General features: G+C 32.3%; 1 protein-coding gene across 1 annotated transcript; it reads left to right on the top strand.

The window, feature by feature from the left end:
* The first annotated feature begins 2,479 nt into the window (after positions 1 to 2,479).
* Positions 2,480 to 16,464, top strand: LOC131848659 (neural/ectodermal development factor IMP-L2-like). The gene is made up of 7 exons (XM_059198583.1): positions 2,480 to 2,571; positions 11,117 to 11,278; positions 12,743 to 12,909; positions 13,391 to 13,556; positions 14,661 to 14,845; positions 15,459 to 15,591; positions 16,063 to 16,464. The coding sequence occupies exons 2-6, from the start codon at positions 11,164 to 11,166 to the stop codon at positions 15,585 to 15,587; spliced, it is 762 nt and encodes a 253-aa protein (XP_059054566.1). The 5' UTR covers positions 2,480 to 2,571; positions 11,117 to 11,163; the 3' UTR covers positions 15,588 to 15,591; positions 16,063 to 16,464.
* Positions 16,465 to 21,657: the final 5,193 nt, after the last annotated feature.

Raw genomic sequence — 21,657 nt, 5'->3', positions numbered from 1 at the left:
TCTGTATTTTTATGATCATGTACAAACTCATTTGAAAAGAATAAAAGCTCAGTTTCTTATCAGTTCTTCTTCGAAAGCACGGACTGTAGATCTGACATATCATAAGATTCAGTAATAAACCAGAATTAATCAAACTATTTAGATCATAATAACTAAGAGAAATAATCTTAGTTATTATGATTAATACCTTGTGTGTACCTTACGAGGAATCGAACCCGCGACCGTCGGAAGTAAGGTGGTATGCTAAACCGCTAGACCACCGAGGTTGTCATATATAGAGTTATTATATATGTATATAGTTCACACATTTAATTTCAATATGTATTAACTTAAAAATAAAAAAAAAACTAATTTACAATATTTGAAAAATATTTATTTCTATCTATTATTAAAGATGATGATAAAATTAAGATGAAAAATACTTTATTACACCATATATATTTTTAAATCGTAAATCATTACTATGTTTATCAACTGACCGGTTTTCCTTTGAAGCCTTGACAAAACCTTTGATTACATGCCAAGAACGAACCGGTATAGTCGGTAATTGAAATAATAGAGAATGTCAGGTGTAGACATGATGCAATAGGCGTACAATACATGAAATTGGATAATCGCATCCTCATACATCGAGATGAGTCTGCTATGATCCGAGATTGTGTTTGTTGAGTATTTAATTGAATTAGTGCTAATTGGTAATTTGTATTCACTTAAACTTAAAAATGTAAAGTAATAATAAAATTATTTAAAAGAGCAACACGCAAGTTTCTTGCTCGTTCTTCTTGTGATGAGACAGTTTTCCGAATGAGCGGTAGATTAAAAAAAATGTGATGACTATTCAAAAGTGCTTCAATGTAAGTTTATTTGAATAAATGATTTTCTATTCTATTCTTGTGTATTAACTGAAGAGAAAGTGGATTTTTTTAATGATAGATTTTACAACAAACTGCCAGATTTGCCATAAAAAAGATTCAAATGTCTTATAAAATATTTTCTTTGTAAAAAAGCTTATTATAAAATTAAAGAATTTAATAATAATAATAATGTTTTTGTAGAAAATATCTAAATTAAAATTAATAGCGCTTGTCAGCGCTTAAGTGCGTAGTTGCACAGAGATTAAGTGCGTAGCGGTTTCTATGTTGATTGTCGCATGCCTAATCCTTGTTAATGTAAATCTAATTAAAACAATAAAGCAACACAAGTTTCTTGATCATTCTTCTTGTGATGAGTCTGCATTCCGAATGAGTGGTAGAATAAAAAAAAGGAACTATTCAAAAGGGCTTATATTAAGTTTATTTGAATAAAGATTATTGCTATTTCTATTTCTGATATTTATTTCAGATGTCAGAGCAAGATGAGTCAGTGTAATTGAAAAATTAGTATTTTTCAAAAGGGCTTACAGAGACATAAGTCGATCTATATACTGAACTGGACGGTAGGGAACTTCAAAAATTTTGACGTTCATAAGCGGCTATATCCTACATGAAGCAATGATTTTTGAATTTTGCATTTTGAATTTTTTCAAACTATCATATAAAAGCAGATTTCAAAATAATACAAAATTTATAAAAAGGACGATGTACAAACTGCCAGCAATAAAACTCAAAGCGTATTTTTATGTAGTGTATTAAAATAAGATATTTAAAATTTAAATTTACAGACATGTGACGTGGTGGGTTGGAGCATTGGGCTAACGAAAATATGGTCGAGCGTAGTAATGGCTGGCTCATCCGTCATACTTGTGAACGAATGCTGCTCTGACTGGTCTGCTCTTATCACTACGACTGATTTAATCTTATTATATTTGACCCTAGTAAATTAGTGCTGGTTGGTAGTTTGTATTCACACGTTTCGACTTGTAAAATGTGAACTAACAAGGATTATTTAAAACAGCAACACACACGTTTCTTGCTCGTTCGTCTTGTGATGACACAGCTCTTCGAATGAGCGGTAGATTAAAAAAATTGTTATGATTATTCAAAAGCGCTTAAATTAAGTTTATTAGAATAAAGAAGAAAGGATTCCATTCTATTCTATTTATACCGACAATATCATATTTTATATTGTACATGAACAGAAAAATAAAAAATAAAATCCAATACATAATTAACCTTTATTTAAATTGGTCACAAATATTTACCGCAGTAAACATTTGTGACCATTGTAAAAACTACTTAAGGGGATTTTGATGAAACTTTACAATAATATAGCTTATGCATCAGCTATATTTTACATTGAAACTCAAAGCGGTTGCAACCGCGAGCATATCTAGTTATACATAAAAAAATATTTATGTATCTCTGATATGTTTTGTGACCAATTTACCATATATATTATGTTTTATATACGGTTTAAATAAACAACCCCTATAGATACAACATGCCACCCTGTCCGAAGTCACGTAAACATTCGCGACGGCCGTGTGTCACGGCGATGCGAACTATATAAAGGAACGATCAGGAGAGACCGATCAGAGCAACGCCGGTTAACACACAATAACGCAGTCTTATTTAGCGTACAGTGTTGTGGTTTACTTTCGTGTGTTCTCCAAAACTTTATCAAACTAAAAAGGTATGTGATAATGATAATTATATTAATTTAAATCAATAATTATAATCTTTATTTGTCTTATATTAAATTAGTAATAATAAACATCAATATTTGTCTCAAATAATAAACTATTTTTCGTTAATTTATTTTTCGTTACACCAAAACTTTATTTAACTAATAAAGTATGTGATAATGATAATGATATTAATTTAAATTAATGATTATAATCATCATTAATTGTCTTAAATAATAAATTACCGAATTACGGACTGTTTACAATAAAATTTAGAAATATTAATCGAGGCAAAACGGTCTATAACTTAGAGGGAACAGTAGGTCTTCTCTAAATTATAAACTATTATATAGACTGCCTATAATAGAATTTAGAAACTTTTTAATCCAATCAAAATGTCTATAACTTACAGGGACAGTAAGTCCTCTCTGCAGTTCTGTTATAGCCTTTATTAGTAAATTATTACAATAACTTATAATGAATTTGATAATAATACGTGTAATAATGTTTGGTTTATCTAAGTATGAAAATAAAATGTTGAAGTTGTACAAAAAAATATATTTTAAATTTCATTTGGTTAGTGTATTAAAATATAATGTTGAAAATATTTCTTAGAAGATTTCTGGAGATCCCTTAGGTATTACGACAGCCTTTTGTAGCTGAATATTCTATATTCTTTAAGGTGCAATAAATAGTAATAAATAAGCACTGATATAAATATTTAATAAAATAAAATTAAGAAAGTTAGTTCATAAGAGGATCAAAAACTAAAAGACATTATTTAATATTCTCTTCTGGTGCATTTTTTATTTGATATTATTTATTAAAAAATAACAAAATGGCTCGTGCATCATCTTATTAATCATTACATAGTATAAAACAAAGTCGATGTCGCTGTCTGTCCGTCCCTATGTATGCTTAAATCTTTAAAATTACGCAACGGATTTTGAAGCGGTTTTTTTTAATAGATAAAATGATTCAAGGGGAAGGTTTATATGTATAATACATGTACACCTGTGCGAAGCCGGGGCGAGTAACTAGTCATTGATATAAGTAATCGGGATTTAACACGAATGATTTTATGGTAAATTAATAATACCAGTATACCAGTATATAAATAAGTAATACCAGTAATAAAGTAAGTTACCTCTGACGACGTTTCGGAAATCATTCCTGGAAAGATTCGATTAACTATATAACTAAACCCGAAAGTTTAAATAAATATAAGTATTGATGTTATTTTATTTCCAAATATGCATTTAATAGTAGTAAACATGTTCTATTATAATTTTTATTATTATTTAAAAAAAAATGTATACAAAAAATATGTAATTTTTTGTATACATTTTATAATATTTTTTTTCAGTAATAATAGCATAATAATTATTTTTATAAAAACTTATTAACACGTTAATAGCCACGGTAATTTACAGAAATCTTGCCAAAAAGATAATTTGACTAAATATAATACATATATAATAATACATAATACATTATATTATTAAAAACTCTAATTCTACTGCATACTTATGATCAAAAAGAATTAAATATTTATTTATTACAACTTTCATATACAAATACAATATATATATGTACATATGGTGAAGTTAACACCTAGGGACGTTCTCTACCAGTCAACCATAAGGCAAACTGAGAAATTAGTAAGCGGCGCATAGTTTACAAACATACCTACTAGGTAACTTATAGGCAATTCACATATATATATGTGTAATTTAAAAAGTTCCACGAACAATAAATATTATATTATTACTTGAATTTAAGTTATTATATTACTTAAATTATAAACGTGTGTAAATAGTTGTTGATGCACGGGATTTTCATTTAATGTTAGACATAGACACCTACATAAATTTACTATGTAAATAAACTGGTTTAAAAAAAAGGAATTTACTTGAGTTTCTTGCCAGTTCTTCTCAATTGAATCTGTATACTGAACTGGACGGTAAGAAAAAATTACAGCTAGTTACCAACACGTGTTTAGTTTGTTTGTTAAAGTTTTGAAGTCATTATGAAGATGCTGTCTCTACATTATAGTTATAGAAGTTGGTATTTTGATTTAATATTTATAACATATAATGTATTGGGAAGGAACTGGCTTCTGTTATACGGCTAATGCTAGTTCAGAAGCCAGGACTACACATAAATACTGAAAGGATTGATATTGTCTGGAATGTGTACCTATTGTATAAATAATATTGTAACGATCCTTCTGAATTTAATAAAGATTATTATTATTATTATTATATATGCTGGTGGTCACTCTATTCTCCCAAATTGGAATTTAAATGAAATAGTATTATTGTAAATATGTATAACATTAAAAAAAAATACGAGCTGAGTTTCTTGTCAGTTCTTCTCATCTCGAAATCATTCCGGACTGACGGTAGATTTGACATATCATAAGAGTCTGTAATAGACCTACATGAATAAAGATATTTTGAATTTTGAATATATTTTTTTAAAGTACTCATATAATTCGTAAGTCAAAAATATTATTAAACAAATATTACGTAATACTAGGTATTTCCCACAGCTTCTTATCCTCGTTTTGTTAATGTATTTATCTCACGTATCATTAACATAGGTTAGCCGTTTAGTAGTTAGAATGTAACAAATAAGCAGATACATACACTATATATATATGAGACTAGCTGTGCCCGCGACTTCGTGCGCGTTATAGTGACGACCAAATGAAGAAAAAATATTCTATAATCTAACACAAAAGCACAGAAAAAGGTTTTATCGTTCTAGCTTTCATAATTATGATACTTCCATACAACCCTTCATCTCCCTTTTCAACCCTTTTTTTTATTAATGTTCAATCAATAGCCTAAAACATCAGTTTCAAGCTTCTAGCTTTAAATATTACAATATCTCCATACAACCCTTCATCTCCCTTTTCAACCCTTTTTTTTATTAATGTTCAATCAATAGCCTAAAACATCAGTTTCAAGCTTCTAGCTATAAATATTACAATATCTCCATACAACCCTTCATCTCCCTTTTCAACCCTTTTTTTTATTAATGTTCAATCAATAGCCTAAAACATCAGTTTCAAGCTTCTAGCTTTAAATATTACAATATCTCCATACAACCCTTCATCTCCCTTTTCAACCCTTTTTTTTATTAATGTTCAATCAATAGCCTAAAACATCAGTTTCAAGCTTCTAGCTTTAAATATTACAATATCTCCATACAACCCTTCATCTCCCTTTTCAACCCTTTTTTTATTAATGTTCAATCAATAGCCTAAAACATCAGTTTCAAGCTTCTAGCTATAAATATTACAATATCTCCATACAAAATTTCATCTCCCATTTGAACCCCTTACAACCATTTTTTCGCATTAAAGTAGCCTATGTCCTTTCATAGTGTCTAGACTATCTGTGAACCAAATTTCATTTAAATCGGTTTAGTACTTTTCGCGTGAAAGCCATACAGACAGAGTTACTAATCGTTTATAATATTAGTAAGGATCAGATTTTGTCAATCCATAAAGATGAGACCGCTTCATTATCATTACGATAACCTGATTGATTGATCAATTGATGTCTGTGACTAATTAATTTGTATGTATGTCTTGTCATCATATGTTATACTGTATGCAAATAAAATTCATAATGAAGGCGTTTTGAATGAATTATGAATTTTAATCACAGATATACAACTGACGAGATATATAAACAATGCAAGAAACTCTACATATGTATATATACATATATAGAAAGATAGATACAATTAATAATCTCAATAATAATAATAATCCTTAAACACTAATATATTACAACTTCACCCACTTGCTTTCATACTTCTCCAAAAAGCTGTAATACTAAACACTTGTAGAATAGTCCGCAAATTTTTGTCTTCCGTTTAAAAAATCTCCATCCACATCATTTCTTTTAAATTATTATTAATAATAATAATAATCTCAGGACAATAAGTACAACGCCATCTAGACCCAAGTTAAGCTAGCTAAAGCTTGTGTTATGGGTATTAGACAACTGATACAAATACATAGATAATTTTTTTTCGTAAATACATACATATTGTCATTGTTTGGTGATTTTTACCCGCAATGATAAGTATATTATCCCATCAAAGGGAGATATATACATAAAAACAGATAGAATATGTATATAAAAACAATAATAATAAAGCTGCAAATCAGCAAAAGCTGTAAAAATAAAGCATAAATAAAATAGTTACTCAAGCTAAGCAGAGCTTACATTATAGGTACTAGGCAACTGATATAAATACATAGAAAGCTCCCAGACCGATATAAACAATCATACTCAAGAATACAAATTTTTGTATCGTGTTAGAAATCGAACCCGCTACCATCAGAAGTAAAGCCGTCTGCTAAACCACTAGACCACCGAATATATTTCATGTACATAAAATAAAACAATCAATTGATATAAATACATAGCTATTATACATAGAAAACACCCAGACCGATACAAATAATTGTACTCATCAATACAAATGTCTGTGCCGTGCGAGGATTCGAATCCGTGACCATCGGTCGTAAAGCGGTGTGCTAGACCCCTTGACCACCGAGGTCACACAAACTATCACACAAACAATCATACTCAAGAATACAAGTATTTGTATATATTAAATACATCGAACCCGCTACCATTAGAAGTAAAGCCGTGTGCTAAACCGCTGGACCAGCGAGGCCGTCGATTGTTTTATTATATGTAAAAGAAATGTAATTTATTTATTTTAGGTATATTAGATTTTGAAATATGATGTCACGAAATTTAGGAGATCTAACTCTAACTCGTCACTCTATGTCACACTTTATCGATCTCCTACCTCCCTTGTTCTGTGACGCAATTAATGGATACCCCCTTGGCAACAGGATAAGTGATAGAGAAGCCCACGCAGGCAGATTTGTACACTGTCTCCCTCGGGAAATATAGGTAAACCTTATTAGCTATACTATGTAATATTATATTATCTGTGGCTATACCGACCAACGCAGTTACATCCAATACTACTTAGTCTATTTGCGTAAGGTTTTACAACAAAATACCAGAGTCTGTTATAAATCTGCCTGACAAAAGATTTAAATTTCATATAAAACACTTCTTTTGTAAAAAAGCTTACTATAAAATTGAAGAATTCGTTAACGACAATAAAGTTTTTATACAAAAACTTAAAATCCATAGCACTGACGATATTTTCTGATTACACTAATAATGAGTGCGTAGCGATTTCTATGTTGATTATCGCATGCCTCTTACTCGTTATAGTGTAATTATTTATATAAAAAAACATCTATTCAGAACAGCAACACACAAGTTTCTTGCTCATTCTTCTTGTTATGAATCTGCATTTCGAATGAGTGGTAGTATCAAAATATGACTAATCAAAAGTTCTTGTAATGAGTTTATTTGAATAAAGATTATTTCTATTTCTAAATCAAAAATAATAAAGACTAGCTGTACCCGCGACATCGTCCGCGTGTAATTTAACGTTATTGTTCTAATTTAAAAGAATTTTTCTAAAATAAACGTAGCCATAGTTACTTCTTATTACATCAGCTACATGCCAATAAAAGTCACGTCAAAATCGGTCCAGCCATTTCAGAGATTAGCCGGAACAAACAGACAGACAGACAAAAATTGTAAAAAATGTTATTTTGGTGTATGTATAGTATTTATATTCATGTGCATGTAATAAATGGTTATTTCAATATTACAAACAGACACTCCAATATTATTTATATGTATGGGTGAAATCTTTTAATATCTTTTAGAATCTTTATAGCCATAAATTTTGTCACACTCTATAATCTTTCACAATTTGACAGTGAACAATTCGTGTTTTAAATTAAAATATGAAATGTCACAAATACTTTAAGACCTTAAGAGAGTGGGAGAGGTCCTAGATTTCAAGTTTTTTACAGGAATTTTGTGAAACAGAAGTAAAAATAGTGTTTATTTAAATTAACTTAATATAATTTCATGATTTTTAAATATTTTTATCGACGATTTTTGTGAAGTAGTTTTTATATATATTGCAAATATACTTAATATAGGCGCTTTTGAATAGTCATATTTTTTTAATCTACCACTCATTCGCAACGCGGACTCGTCACAGGAACAACGAGCAAGAAACTTGCGTGTTGCTCTTTTAAATAAACGATGTTCTGAATTACATTGTTAATAATTTTGTGTGAATCATACAAACTATCAAATCAAGTTTGTATTCCAATCCCTTATTATACGATGACGCACTTTCAACCCCGTCCTCTCCCTTTCTTGTAAACAGTTAGTTTTTTTAGTTCAATCTCGAATAAACTTAGGTATTAATAAATGCGAGATATTTTTTTAAGTACAGCTGTTATTTTAAGGAAATTCTAGGCAAACTAAATGAGTTGTCGTATGACAATAATGTCTAATTATTAAGTATACTATATACATATATATATATGTATGCGCTGACCTGTACAACTTTGTCTGCATTACATTTTCCCAGTTTCTGTAACGTTTTTCAATGCATATCTGCTCTTATTGGTTGAAACATAATGTTATATATTCTACAATATTCATAAATAACTAGGTTTTCTATTGGTAGGAGAATTTACAAAATCGGTTCAGTAGATATAGAGATTACCCTCCTACAACAACTGTTTTTTTTATAACACAGAGGATAGACTAGCTTGCGGCTCACCTGATGGTAAGTGATTACCGCCGCTCATGAGCTCCCGCAATACCAGGCGAATTGCCAGTACGTTGTCGGCCTTTTAAAAAGGAATAAGCACTTTTCTTGAAGGTTTCAATATCGTATCGGTTCGGAAATACCATTGCTGGAAGGTGATTCCACAACGTGGTTGTGCGTGGCAAAAAGTTTCTAGAAAACAGTACTGTGGAAGACCGCCATTCATCCAGATGATCAGGATGATATTTTAGGAAACTGTACCTCATATATATATACAATATTACTATAAATAAAGTATTTAATGACAATTTACTATATAGTATACTTTACATAGTATAAAATGAGTTACGCCGCTGTCATTTCGCATACATCGATATTATATTGACGGCCTTGGTGGTCTAGCGGTACAGCACACTTTTTAATGGTCGCGGGTTCGATTCCTCGCACTGTACAAACGTTTGTATTCATGAGTATGCTTGTTCGTATCGGTCTGGGTGTATTCTATGTATATTATGTATGTATTTACAAAATAATTATCTAAATATATATCTGTTATCTAGTACATATAAAACAAGCTCTGCTTACCGTAAGACTAGATGGCGCTATGTTAATTGTTCAGGGTTATTTACTTATTATTTATTCATCTTTTATGCAAATTACGCAACCGATTTTTATGCAGTTTTCAACAGTAAATAGAGTGATACAAGAGGAAGGTTTATATGTATAATACATGTACACCCGGGCGAAGCCAGGGCGAGTAGGTAGTTATTAATAAATTAATTATATTATAAAAATCTGTCTAAAAATTATCATATAAATTGATTAAGCATACGTCACAACACTACGTCCTTTCCACTTATTCATTTATTAAAATACTTTGTTAATAAATTAATTATATTATAAAAATTCAGTCAAAAAATCATCATCATTGACAAATTGATTCAGAATACGATTGTCAAATTGTACGCACGTGTTCAAATAAATGTGATAATGATTTATAATCTGTTACCAACTACAGGATATAATAGGCGCCATTGTCGAACTGTCTGTCACCCTTTACCTGGAACTGTATCTACAATACTAAGAATATAGTGATTGGTTTTTTTATCACTATACACATATATATTACATCATGTTAACATAGTATGTGTACAGACTATATATTAAACTAGCTGTTCCCGCGACTTCGTCCGCGTGGAATTTAACTTTATTTTTCTAAAATAAAAGTAGCCTTGGTTACCCCTTATTACATCAACTACCTGCTAAAAAAAGTCCCGTTAAAATCGGTCCAGTCATTTAAGAGATTAGCCGGAACAAACAGACAGAAAGACAGACAGACAAAATTGTTATTTTGGTGTAGGTTTGTACCGTAATTATATTCATATATGCATGTAGTAAAAAACGGTATTTCAATATCACAAACAGACACTACAATTTTATTTACATGTCTATAGATATAAATAAAATTGGATATTATCTGTATAATAAATCATTTAGATAAGATCTAACTTTTCGAAACATATATATTTAACGGTAACAACATTTAAAATTTTAACCTTTTACAAAAACAAATCTGTTTATCATTATCAACGGTTTCAACTACCTCTAATGAATATAAATACGGTACATACACCAAAATAACATTTTTTACAATTTTTGTCTATCTTTCTGTTTGTTTGTTCCGGCAAGTCTCTGAATCGCTGGACCGATTTTGATGGGACTTTTTTTTGCAGGTAGCTGATGTAATAAGGAGTAACTTAGGCTACCTTAATTTTAGAAAAATAAAGTTAAATTCCACGCGAACGAAGTCGCGTGTACAGCTAGTATATTTATATTTCATGATGGTGCTTTTAATTTCAGGTCGTGATTTGTATACAACTAGAGCCATCTATTGTCGAATAGTGACAATGATCAACTTAGTTTCGCTACTCACCGCTGCCCTAGTGTCGCTACAGTGCTGTTACGTTGGCGCTGCAATTATCGACAGCAAAAATAATTTGAATAATAATTTACAACCAAATGGTATGTTATATTTTTTATCTGTATTTAATATTGTAATATATAATATGTAGAGAAAACTTATATTGTAATATGCGATGTTCGGTAATGTACAATCCAAAGTCCTTTGCGTAAACCTAGAAATAGAAATAATCTTTATTCAAACAAACTTAATATACCTAAGCACTTTTGAATAGTCAAGTTTTTTATTCTACCGCTTATTCGGAATGCAGATTCAACACAGGAAGAATATTCAAGAAACTTGTGTATTGCTCTTTTAAATAAATATTGATTTACTTATATTTAATTAATAACAAGGATTAGGCATGCGACAATCAACATAGAAACCGCTACGCACTTAATCTCTGTTCAATCAGATAACATTGTCAGCGCTATGAATTTTAAGTTAGATATTTTCTACAAAAACTTTATTACACTTACTAGGTACTTGTCTCCCTTATTACAGCCGCTAAAGATCTAACAGATTTATAGTGTTTTTAAAGGAAACAACACGCATAATAACTTATTTAATGGTTCGCACAACTTTCTTAGTTTTATTCTTTCATAAGAATCTTCTCCTGACAGTAACAAATAAACAGAAAAAGAATTTCAGCTAATTCTGTGTTTGTTACATTTAAAAGGTTCTTATGAAAGAATAAAAGGTCCAGTAGTTCACACGTGATACTTTATCACGAAAGGGATTTATTTATATATATAATTACATAGTATAAAACATAGTCGCTGTCGCTGTCTGTCCCTATATATCTTGAAAACTACGCAACGGATTTTGAAGCGGTTTTTTTAGTAGATAGAGTGATTCAAGAGGAAGGTTTATATATATAATACATGTACACCCGCGCAAAGCAGTGGTGGGTAGCTAGTTTATATATATATACATATATATATAAATGAATAAATATGTATATATGCCCAACAATCGATTTATATGCTACTGAAAATGTGTCCGGTGACAAGGAAATCATGAAATTCAAAGAGCACCTAAAATATTCAAGTTGGTATATCTGAATGAATATTTTAATATTAATTGAATATGAATCAAATATTTGGCTAAATATAGCGCTGAACGTACAATAGCATTTAATACGGTTTTTTACGTTTAATATTTCTCAGTCTGATTTTATTTATACAGAAAAATAATAATTAATAGATATATATTTTTTTATTAATAATGAGATCATAAGAGTTTGTAATACATATTTTTTTTTATTAATAATGAGATCATAAGAGTTTGTAATATACCTACATGAATAAAAATATTGTGAAATTGAATTTGAATACAAAAGTTTGTACCGTCGATGATAAAAAAAAATCAGAAACGTTTCCTATAGCAACTTTTCTTGCCAGTTCTTCTCAATTGAATCTGTATACTGAACTGGACGGTAGAGAAAGAATATTAATACAAAAACTCGACGTTCATAAGGGGTTAAAATATCCTACACAAATAAATGAATTTTCATTTGATTACAGTGGCACCAACTCCAAGACGCCGTCTAGGATCTTTTGTTAAAATATTGTCAGCGCCGCCGGAGAGTGTCAGTTTGATTCCCGGCAGTCCGTTGGAGCTTAGCTGCGTAGTGGCTGGTCATCCTGCGCCCACCATCCAGTGGCTGAAGAATGGAGAGCCATTACCTGATGTGAGTTTTATTTATTTAAATTTATATTGTTTATTTATTTTAACTTACCTCCGATAGTGCCGGGTTCATGTATTCATGAGTGCGATTGTTTGTATCGGTCTGGGTGTTTTGAATGTATAATATGTATCTATTTACAAAAAAAATCTATGTATTTGTATCAGTTATCTAGTATCCATAACACAAGCTTTAGCTAGCTTAACTTGGGTCTAGATGGCTGTGTGTGAATTGTCCTGAGATTACAATTATTATATAAGCAGTTAAATTATCATAAATCATATAAAACATAAATATTTTTTTATTATAATGACGGAATCGGTGATCTAGCAGCGTACTACATCTCTCTCTGCACAAATTTTCACCCCTATTTCATTCTTCTTTCACTCTTATTTTTTTTCATTTAAGCAGTTCACTTGTAAGAGCATAACAAACAAATAGACACACTTGAAACTGTAATAATCTTAGTGTTCATTTATATTTTCAGTATGAAGAATCAGCAAATGAAATACTCAACATTCACCCATCGAGTATCGTGCAGCTCGTAACCAAGCTGGTGGTAACGACGGCAGGCAACGGTGATGAGTACACGTGCATCGCCAGCTCTGGTATCAAGCAGAAGATCGCCACCACCATAGTTTATACGACAGAAGGTACGTTTAACTAAATCTGATCTCTTATTTTGTTATTCAAATTTAAAATATCTTTATTTATGTATACATAAAAAAGTACATACTTTTCTAGTACCTATGATACAAGCTCTGCTTAGCTTGGGACTAGATGACGCTGTGTGAATTGTCCTGAGATATTATTTTTTTAGTTATTTTTAAACTTTCGTGTTTACTATATTATTAACCGGGTCTTAACAACCGGTTACTCCAGTCAGGTCGTGATCACGGCTAGTGCAACCTAGTCGAAACGTCGAGAGAGGTAAATATCTTTATCTTCTTAATATATATAACTCAAAGGTGACTGACTGACGTAATGATCTATAAACGCACAGCCCAAACCACTGGACGGATCGGGCTGAATTTTGGCATGCAGGTAGATGTTATTACGTATGCATCCGCTAAGAAAGGATTTTGATTAATTCTACCCCCAAATAGGGGATGTCAATTTTAAACCGGTCGGGCTGAGACTTTGCATGCATAAAGCTACTATGACGTAGACATTTCCTAAGAAAGGATTTTGATAAATTCCATCCCCTAAGGGGATAAATTAACGCGAGCGAAGCCACGGGCAAAAGCTAGTTTGCCATAAAATTAGTTCGTGTTAAGACCCGGTTAATAATATAAATAATATTTTTTTTTGTTCATACATTTTGTATTCTCGATTTTCTTCGGTGTTGTAGTTAATTATTATTAAATTATTTTATTACTGTATTTTCTGAATGCAATAATAAGAAAATATAAACATGCTTGGTACTATGGTTGAGTGCAATGATGACTGGTTCATCCGTCATACTCGTGAACGGGTGCTGCTTGTGCAGACTGATCTGCTCGGGTTACGAACACTAATTAGGCTATTTGCTTTTGTAATAGCATGTGGTGGTCACTCTATTCTCCCAAATTTGAATTTAAAAATGAATCCATATTATTGTAAACATATACAACATTTATTTGAAAATAATACGAGCTGAGTTTCTTGTCAGTTGTTCTCATCTCGAAATCATTCCGAACTGACGGTAGATTTGACATATCATAAGAGTCAATATTAGACCTACATGAATATAGATATTTTTAATTTCTAATTTACAGGTCAAGCTCCCCTCCGAGCATTATTCCGACCATCGACTCCCGTAATAGTGTATTATTACGACACCATCTTCCAAAATCAAGGCACCACTGTGGTGTTGCCATGTAGGGTCTCCAGTTACAGCCAGGCACAAGTGTATTGGATGGACAACGCTGACAAACTCATATATGGCAACTCTAGAATGCAAGTTAGTATTTTTATACTACTACGGCACGCATACGGCTGATCTGATGGTAATGGTTACCGTAGCCTATGGACACTGTGGTGGATAATATTATATGTATTGTTTGTATGTCGGTTCTTTATGTGCAGAAAGCTATTGCATCTACTCTATAACTATGTAAAATGAATCGATCCGAAAAAAGCTGCTGAACGGATTATGATGAAACTTTATAGTAATATATGAATGATATTATGTAAATTGAGCGAAATCTAAATATATATTACTCAAACGTGACTGACATAGTGATCTATCAATTTTTAAGATTTTGATTATTTCTACCCCCAAGGGGATAAAATAGGGGATGAAAGTTTTTAAGAAACTGTGTCAATTTTAAACCGATCGGGTTGAGACTTTACATGCATAAAGCTACTATGACGTAGGCATTTCCTAAGAAAGAATTTTGATAAATTCCACTCCTAAAGGGATTAATTAACGCGAGCGAAACCGCGGGCAAAAGCTAGTATAATGATAAATGTCAAGTAGGTGCGATGCAGACAAAGTTGCGCGAGTCAGCTAGTCATCCATAAAAAAATGAGTTATTAGTCCAGATTACTAACAATTTAATTCCCCTTTTCAGGTGTTACCATCAGGCGATCTCCTGATAAGTGTACTGGAGTGGAGAGACATGGGTAATTTCACATGTACAGCCAAGAATTTGTATGGAAAAGTGGCCGCCTCCACGTTTGTGTATCCAGTCAAGGCTTGAAAAGGTAAGAACATATATCGATTGTACATGCCTCTTCCTTATTAATGTGTATTTACTTAGAACAAAGTTTATTTTAAAGAGCAACACGCTAGTTTTGGTTCTTATTCTTCATGTGATGAGTCTGCGTTCTGAATGCGTGGTAGAATAAAAAATATGACTATTCCAAAGTGCTTGTATTAGGTTTATTTGAATAAAGATTATTTCTATTTTTATTACACTTACGAGCTGTACACGCGACTACGTCCGAGTGGAATTCAACTTTATTTTTCTAAAATAAAAGTAGCCTAAGTTACTCCTTATTATATCAGCTACCTGCCAAAAAAAGTCCCGTCAAAATTGGTCCAGCCATTCCAGAGATTAGCCGGAACAAACTGGAACAAACAAAATGAGTAATTTTTTTTACGAACATCACTTTTACCACTTAATAAACTTGTGTTTGTGTGTTGTGTTCATTTCATTTCTAACCTTGTTACAGTTGCTGCACACATTTCGACCAAACAAGTTACCCGCCGATAGCAGAATTGATGTTCCTATTTAAGTATATATTTAACTTAACATCTACTTAACTTATTGCTAGATTTTAAGTTATAAAACTTATACGACGTAAGTGAAACCTGTACACATGTGATATAATGTGTTAAGTACTTAAGTTGCGTATAACACATACATATTTTTAGTGTACGTTTGTTTGTAAACATATATTTAACTATATTTGTATTCAATGATGACAAAAAATGTTTATAGTTTATTTTATTACTAGCTATTCGCCCCGGCTTCGCATGGATGTACATGTATTATATAAACCTTCCTCTTGAATCAATCTATCTATTAAAAAAGCCGCTTCAAAATCCGTTGCGTAGTTTTAAAGATTTAAACATACATAGGGACGGACAGACAGCAACAGCGACTTTGTTTTATACTATGTCATGATTATTATAGTTTAATCAAGAAGTAGGATTTCTATAATAGTGATGTATTACATACTAGTTACGTACTACGGCATCGCATGAGTGTACACTATGTGTGTTTATTTCCAATTATATATATATTTCCATTTCAAGTACATAAAAAAAACATATTTAATTTAGACCAGTCCCACACTCTGACATAGGATCAACACCAGTGTAAACCAGTGTTTCCCAACCATTCCACTGCACGCCTTAGTCTTTCGAAAATTCTGAACGACGACGTGAGTACCCCAAGTTGAGAAACACTGGTCTAAACTGAGACTGACTTATGATTGATGCTTATGGAAAACTAACAAATTTTATCAGTATTAATAACAACAAAGAAACCAAATATGTATTATTTCTGTTTTAAACTATGTTACGCTAGACTAGATGCCCCGGTTTCGCTTGAATGCTCATAATCATGTGAGTATTGTATATTATCATAATATATAGCCTATATCATACAGAAATAATATATCTTTGAGACAGTGAAAGAATTTCTCAAATCGGTGCAGTGGGTCAAATATATACTTTCCTTCTAAAAAAAATTATCTTTCACTCATCCTGTATAGTAGAGATTTGTAATAACCGTTTATGTATTGTTTCCTTAGCCCCTTTGATCGATCCCTCGTCCAATTCAAACGGGGATCGAAATTACGACGGCCTGAGCCGAGGTTCGAACCCCTAGTGGTGCCCTCAGACTAAAGTCGTATCCGTCAGGCAAGAGTTGGCCTTCAGCCGCTCCATAAGTCCTTCCGCGGGTTTGAAGTGCCATCTGCACTCGCCCCCTATCGTCCGGTGAAGCTGTAAAGGCCATCTGCGGCCAACAGCATTAGAGTAGTCCGAAAAAAAAGTTTCCTTATGTATGTTATATATTTATACAGCATGATGTATTTTTAAATAAAGTAAATAAAATGTATAGCATTTCGTAATAGTACCTAAATTGATTATTTTAATATTTATTTTATAATTTTAAATTAAAATTTTAAATTCGTGTTATTTAATTTAATGTACAGTGCATTTATGTGTGACGATTATGTTATTTATTTGTTTTGTACTTAATTATTTTTAAGTTATATAGAAAGGTCTTCTGAGATCAAATAATAAATGTTTTATTATACAGTGAATATTTATTTATTATATAACTAGCTATCACCTGCGACTTCCTCTACACTTGCGTGCAATAACACCATATACCAACACCAATACCATCTTTACCATAAGGGCACACGGGGCCCGTGCCCAGAGCCCCCATTCTCAGGGGGCCCCCGAAGGACTAACAATTTTTCTCACACATTTATTCTCAAAAGATTTTTGTCAGGCACACTACACTTTTTTCACAAATCAGTAATGTTATCAGAAGGTTATCACAATGTATATACTACACCATTATACCGATTAATTCGCCTATTCCTATGTTCTTATACCTAATGAGCTTTTTTTTTACTTTCCAAATGGGCCCCGAATACTTGTGTGCCCAAGCACCCCAGACTAGTTTAAGATGGCGGTGCTTGCGTGTCTTAAAATAAATAAGATTTCTAAAATTAAAAGTACTACCGCTTACAGATAATCAGGTGAGTCATAAGTTTGAATGTAAGAAAATAAATCTAAAAAAATCCGTAATGGATTTCGCTCTGTGACACGCCTGGATAAAGTCCGCAACGAGTACATAGGTTCCATCGGAGTAGCTCCTATCGTGAAAAAAGTGAGAGAAAGTGAGAGAGAGTCGCTTACGCTAGTATGGCCATATTCAAAGACGCGAAAAAGTGCTCCAGATACGAGTACCAAATTCGACCAGAGGTAGGGGCCACACGCCACTTGGTGGAATAATATTAAGAAGCAGTTGGACCAGGACAACCTTACTATATAGACAACCCAGAACAGAGTTCTCTGGCGCAGATGTACAGGAGACCCGACCACAGATAAATTGGGAACATGGGTTTTTTTATGGATGATAATGGAATGGAGCTTCGCCTGCGCTTCCGGTTTATGCTGGGGCACCAGTGGGGGATAATAAAATGAGCATGAGGTCAGGTCAGTTAGCGCATCGTAACAAATTCACCAGGAATTTATGACGATGGTTTCCAGGGGGAACCACGTGGAGGTCAACCTGACATAGAACATTTCTAGCAATGGGGTCAAGAGTCCACATTACTAACAATTCCCTTCCCTCCGAGTTGGACAAAGAAGAAGAGGATATCACTCTGTTTAGAAGTTGGGCGAAAATAGAATTCCGAAAGCGCCTGATCAAATAGAATGCAAATGTTGTAACAAAGCGTAACTATTATCTGAAAAGGCGTTACATACTGTACTGTTTTTTCTTTACATTACATTTAAATAAATAAATTTCCCTGGATTATTAACACAGCGCCATCTAAGTCCACGGTAAGCAGAGTTTATATTATGTGCACTTGACAACTGATATAAATACTTCGATATTTTTTTTTGTAAATACATACGTCATAATACACATAGAAAACACCCAGACCGATGCAAACAATCATACTCATGAATACAAATGTTTGTACCGTGCGAGGAATCGAACCCGCGACCATCGGAAGTAAAGTGGGTTGCTAAACCGCTAGACCACGGAGGCTGTCAATCTAATTTGTTTATTTTATTTCCATTTAGAGAAATGAAATTAAAATTATTTACTACACTGTACACACCCATAGTAGTCAACATTTTTAGATAATTGGAGACTTATTATAATAAAATAATTAATATAATTAAATAATTTTAATTAATAATAAATTCCTTTCGTATGCCTAGAAATATAGTTAGAGAGAAAATGCCCAAAAGGTGTTAAGTCCGCCATATGCAACTTTATTTGTGTGCATTAAAATTTGATAAATAAATGTACATATACAAATTCAAAATAATTCATTAGACAATCAGGAAAAAATAGAAAATCATTTATTCAAATTCAAATAAACTTACATTGAAGCACTTTTGAATAGTCATTACATTTTTTTAATCTACCGCTCATTCGGAAAGCTGTCTCATCACAAGAAGAACGAGCAAGAAACTTGCGTGTTGCTCTTTTAAATAATTTTATTATTACTTTACATTTTTAAGTTTAAGTGTGTGAACAAACCACCAATTCGTATATAATTCAATTAAATACTCAAATAGAAAAAATATTGAATATAATATAAACTCAATACTCAATGTATTTCAGTGGGCTTTAAAAAGAATGTTCGGCATTCAATCTAATTCCGTTGGCCGCAGCTGGCCTTTACAGCTTCACCGGACGATAGAGGGTTAGTGCAGATGGCACTCCAAACACGCGGAAGGACTTATGGAGCGGCTGAAGGCTAACTCCCGCCTGACGGATGCGAGTTTAGTCTGAGAGCACCGCTAGGGGTTCGAACCACGGCTCAGGCTGTCGTAATTTCGATCCCCGTTTGAATTGGGGATCGATCGGAGGGGGACAAAAAATCTTACAACTTACTTACGAGTACGAAATCGTTCGTTTAGGTAGTAATAAATATGTTGTTGAGACAACTCAAATGCCATCGTGGGACTGAATGCTGTAGGGTTAGCACCCATGCCACTTATGATATGTAACGTGTTACTATATTTTTATTTTTACTAGCTTTTGCCCGCGTCTTCGCTCGTGTTAATTTATCCCCTTAGGTGTGGAATTTATTAAAATCCTTTCTTAGGGGATGCCTACGTCATAGCAGCTTAATGCATGCAAAGTCTCAGCCCGATCGGTTTAAAATTGACAAAGTTTCATACAAACTTTCATCTCCTATTTTATCCCTATTTTATCCCTAATTAATCAAAATCCTTTCTTAGCGGATGCCTACGTCATAACATCTACCTGCATGCCAAATTTCAGCCCGATCCGTCCAGTGGTTTGGGCCGTACGTTGATAGATCATTACGTCAGACACCTTTGAATTATATATATTTAGATTTTTATATATATAGATGTACATTTTATATATTTGTTATTGCTGGTTACTAAAGATATTTTTGTATTTTTTGTTATTGTGGTGGTTTTTTCTACTCTTCTTTCAGTAATATCACGAAAGGTTATTTCTATTAGTTTTATTATGCCTCGATATAAAACATTAACGGGTCGTAGTAAGATATAAAGAAGAAGGAATCTATATTCGCAGACACATAATTATGACCTCAATAATGTCCAAAATTATAAAAATAATCTTAAAAAAATGAGTTAAAATTTTGTAGTACTTAACAAGTAATTTAACCCCTAATATTTACTACTTAGGGTCGAATTTCGACCACTAAGCGACTACTAATACTATTAATTATTTCAAATAGGTGACAACCCTAGCTGCAAACTGTGATTATGAATGTGAGAAGGTCGCCATTTTGAATTTACAAACGTATACAGAGCGCTGTGGCGTAGCGTAGTTGTACCCCGACTTGGTTAGGTTGTGAGTTCGAATCCAGCCGTCTTCAGATATTTCATTTATTTATTCTTTATTGCATCGTAACAAAAAAAGTACAAAAGAAAACAATATTTAGTATATATGTCTACAAAAGGCGGTCTTATCGATTAAGTGATCTCTTCCAGACAACCTTTGGGTAGAAGAGAAAAGACAGAAGGCGGTAGATGGGGCAAGCAACGGCGGATCCAAGGGGGTAATGGGGGTCATGACCCCCCTGAGCCCAGGACTTAGGTGTACCACTAAATGAACGTAATAAGTACAGTACTTATGTTGTTGACAAAAATTTACTGCAATGTTGCAATTATGTTATCCTACACAATTTGTATTGTTTTGGATGAATAAATAAATAAATAAAATTAATAAAATACCTACTTTTTACTTGTATCTATAGTTATCAAAATTAAATTATAAGTTCTTGACTTGACCACGACTATGTGACCCCCTCCTGGCGCCAAAGCTGGATCGGCCCTTGGGCGCAATATGGAATAGAAGTAACATAAATTATAATAGTAAAATATATATACATATTACAAACATATAAATTATACATAACATTCAAACCGAAATAAACTTTGATGAAGACCGAAAAAAACTTTACCTTATTTTATTTTATTAGTTTTATTTTATTCAGGATGATAATGGAATGGAGCACCCACCTGCGCTAATGGTTTACGCTGGCGGGGCACCAGTGGAG

Source organism: Achroia grisella, unplaced genomic scaffold, assembly GCF_030625045.1.
Source record: "Achroia grisella isolate CSIRO2021 unplaced genomic scaffold, CSIRO_AGI_Agris_v1 utg1090, whole genome shotgun sequence".
Classification (NCBI taxonomy): domain Eukaryota; kingdom Metazoa; phylum Arthropoda; class Insecta; order Lepidoptera; family Pyralidae; genus Achroia; species Achroia grisella.
The sequence above is the reverse complement of the archived record's forward strand: the minus strand, read 5'-3'. Positions and strand labels throughout refer to the sequence as shown.

Bases quoted from the DNA above. Each gene is read 5' to 3' on its own strand.
- LOC131848659 (XM_059198583.1), top strand. From the start codon at position 11,164: ATGATCAACTTAGTTTCGCTACTCACCGCTGCCCTAGTGTCGCTACAG. The intron at 12,910-13,390 runs GTGAGTTTTATT...TTATATTTTCAG, and splicing joins ATGGAGAGCCATTACCTGAT to TATGAAGAATCAGCAAATGA. The intron at 13,557-14,660 runs GTACGTTTAACT...TCTAATTTACAG, and splicing joins CATAGTTTATACGACAGAAG to GTCAAGCTCCCCTCCGAGCA.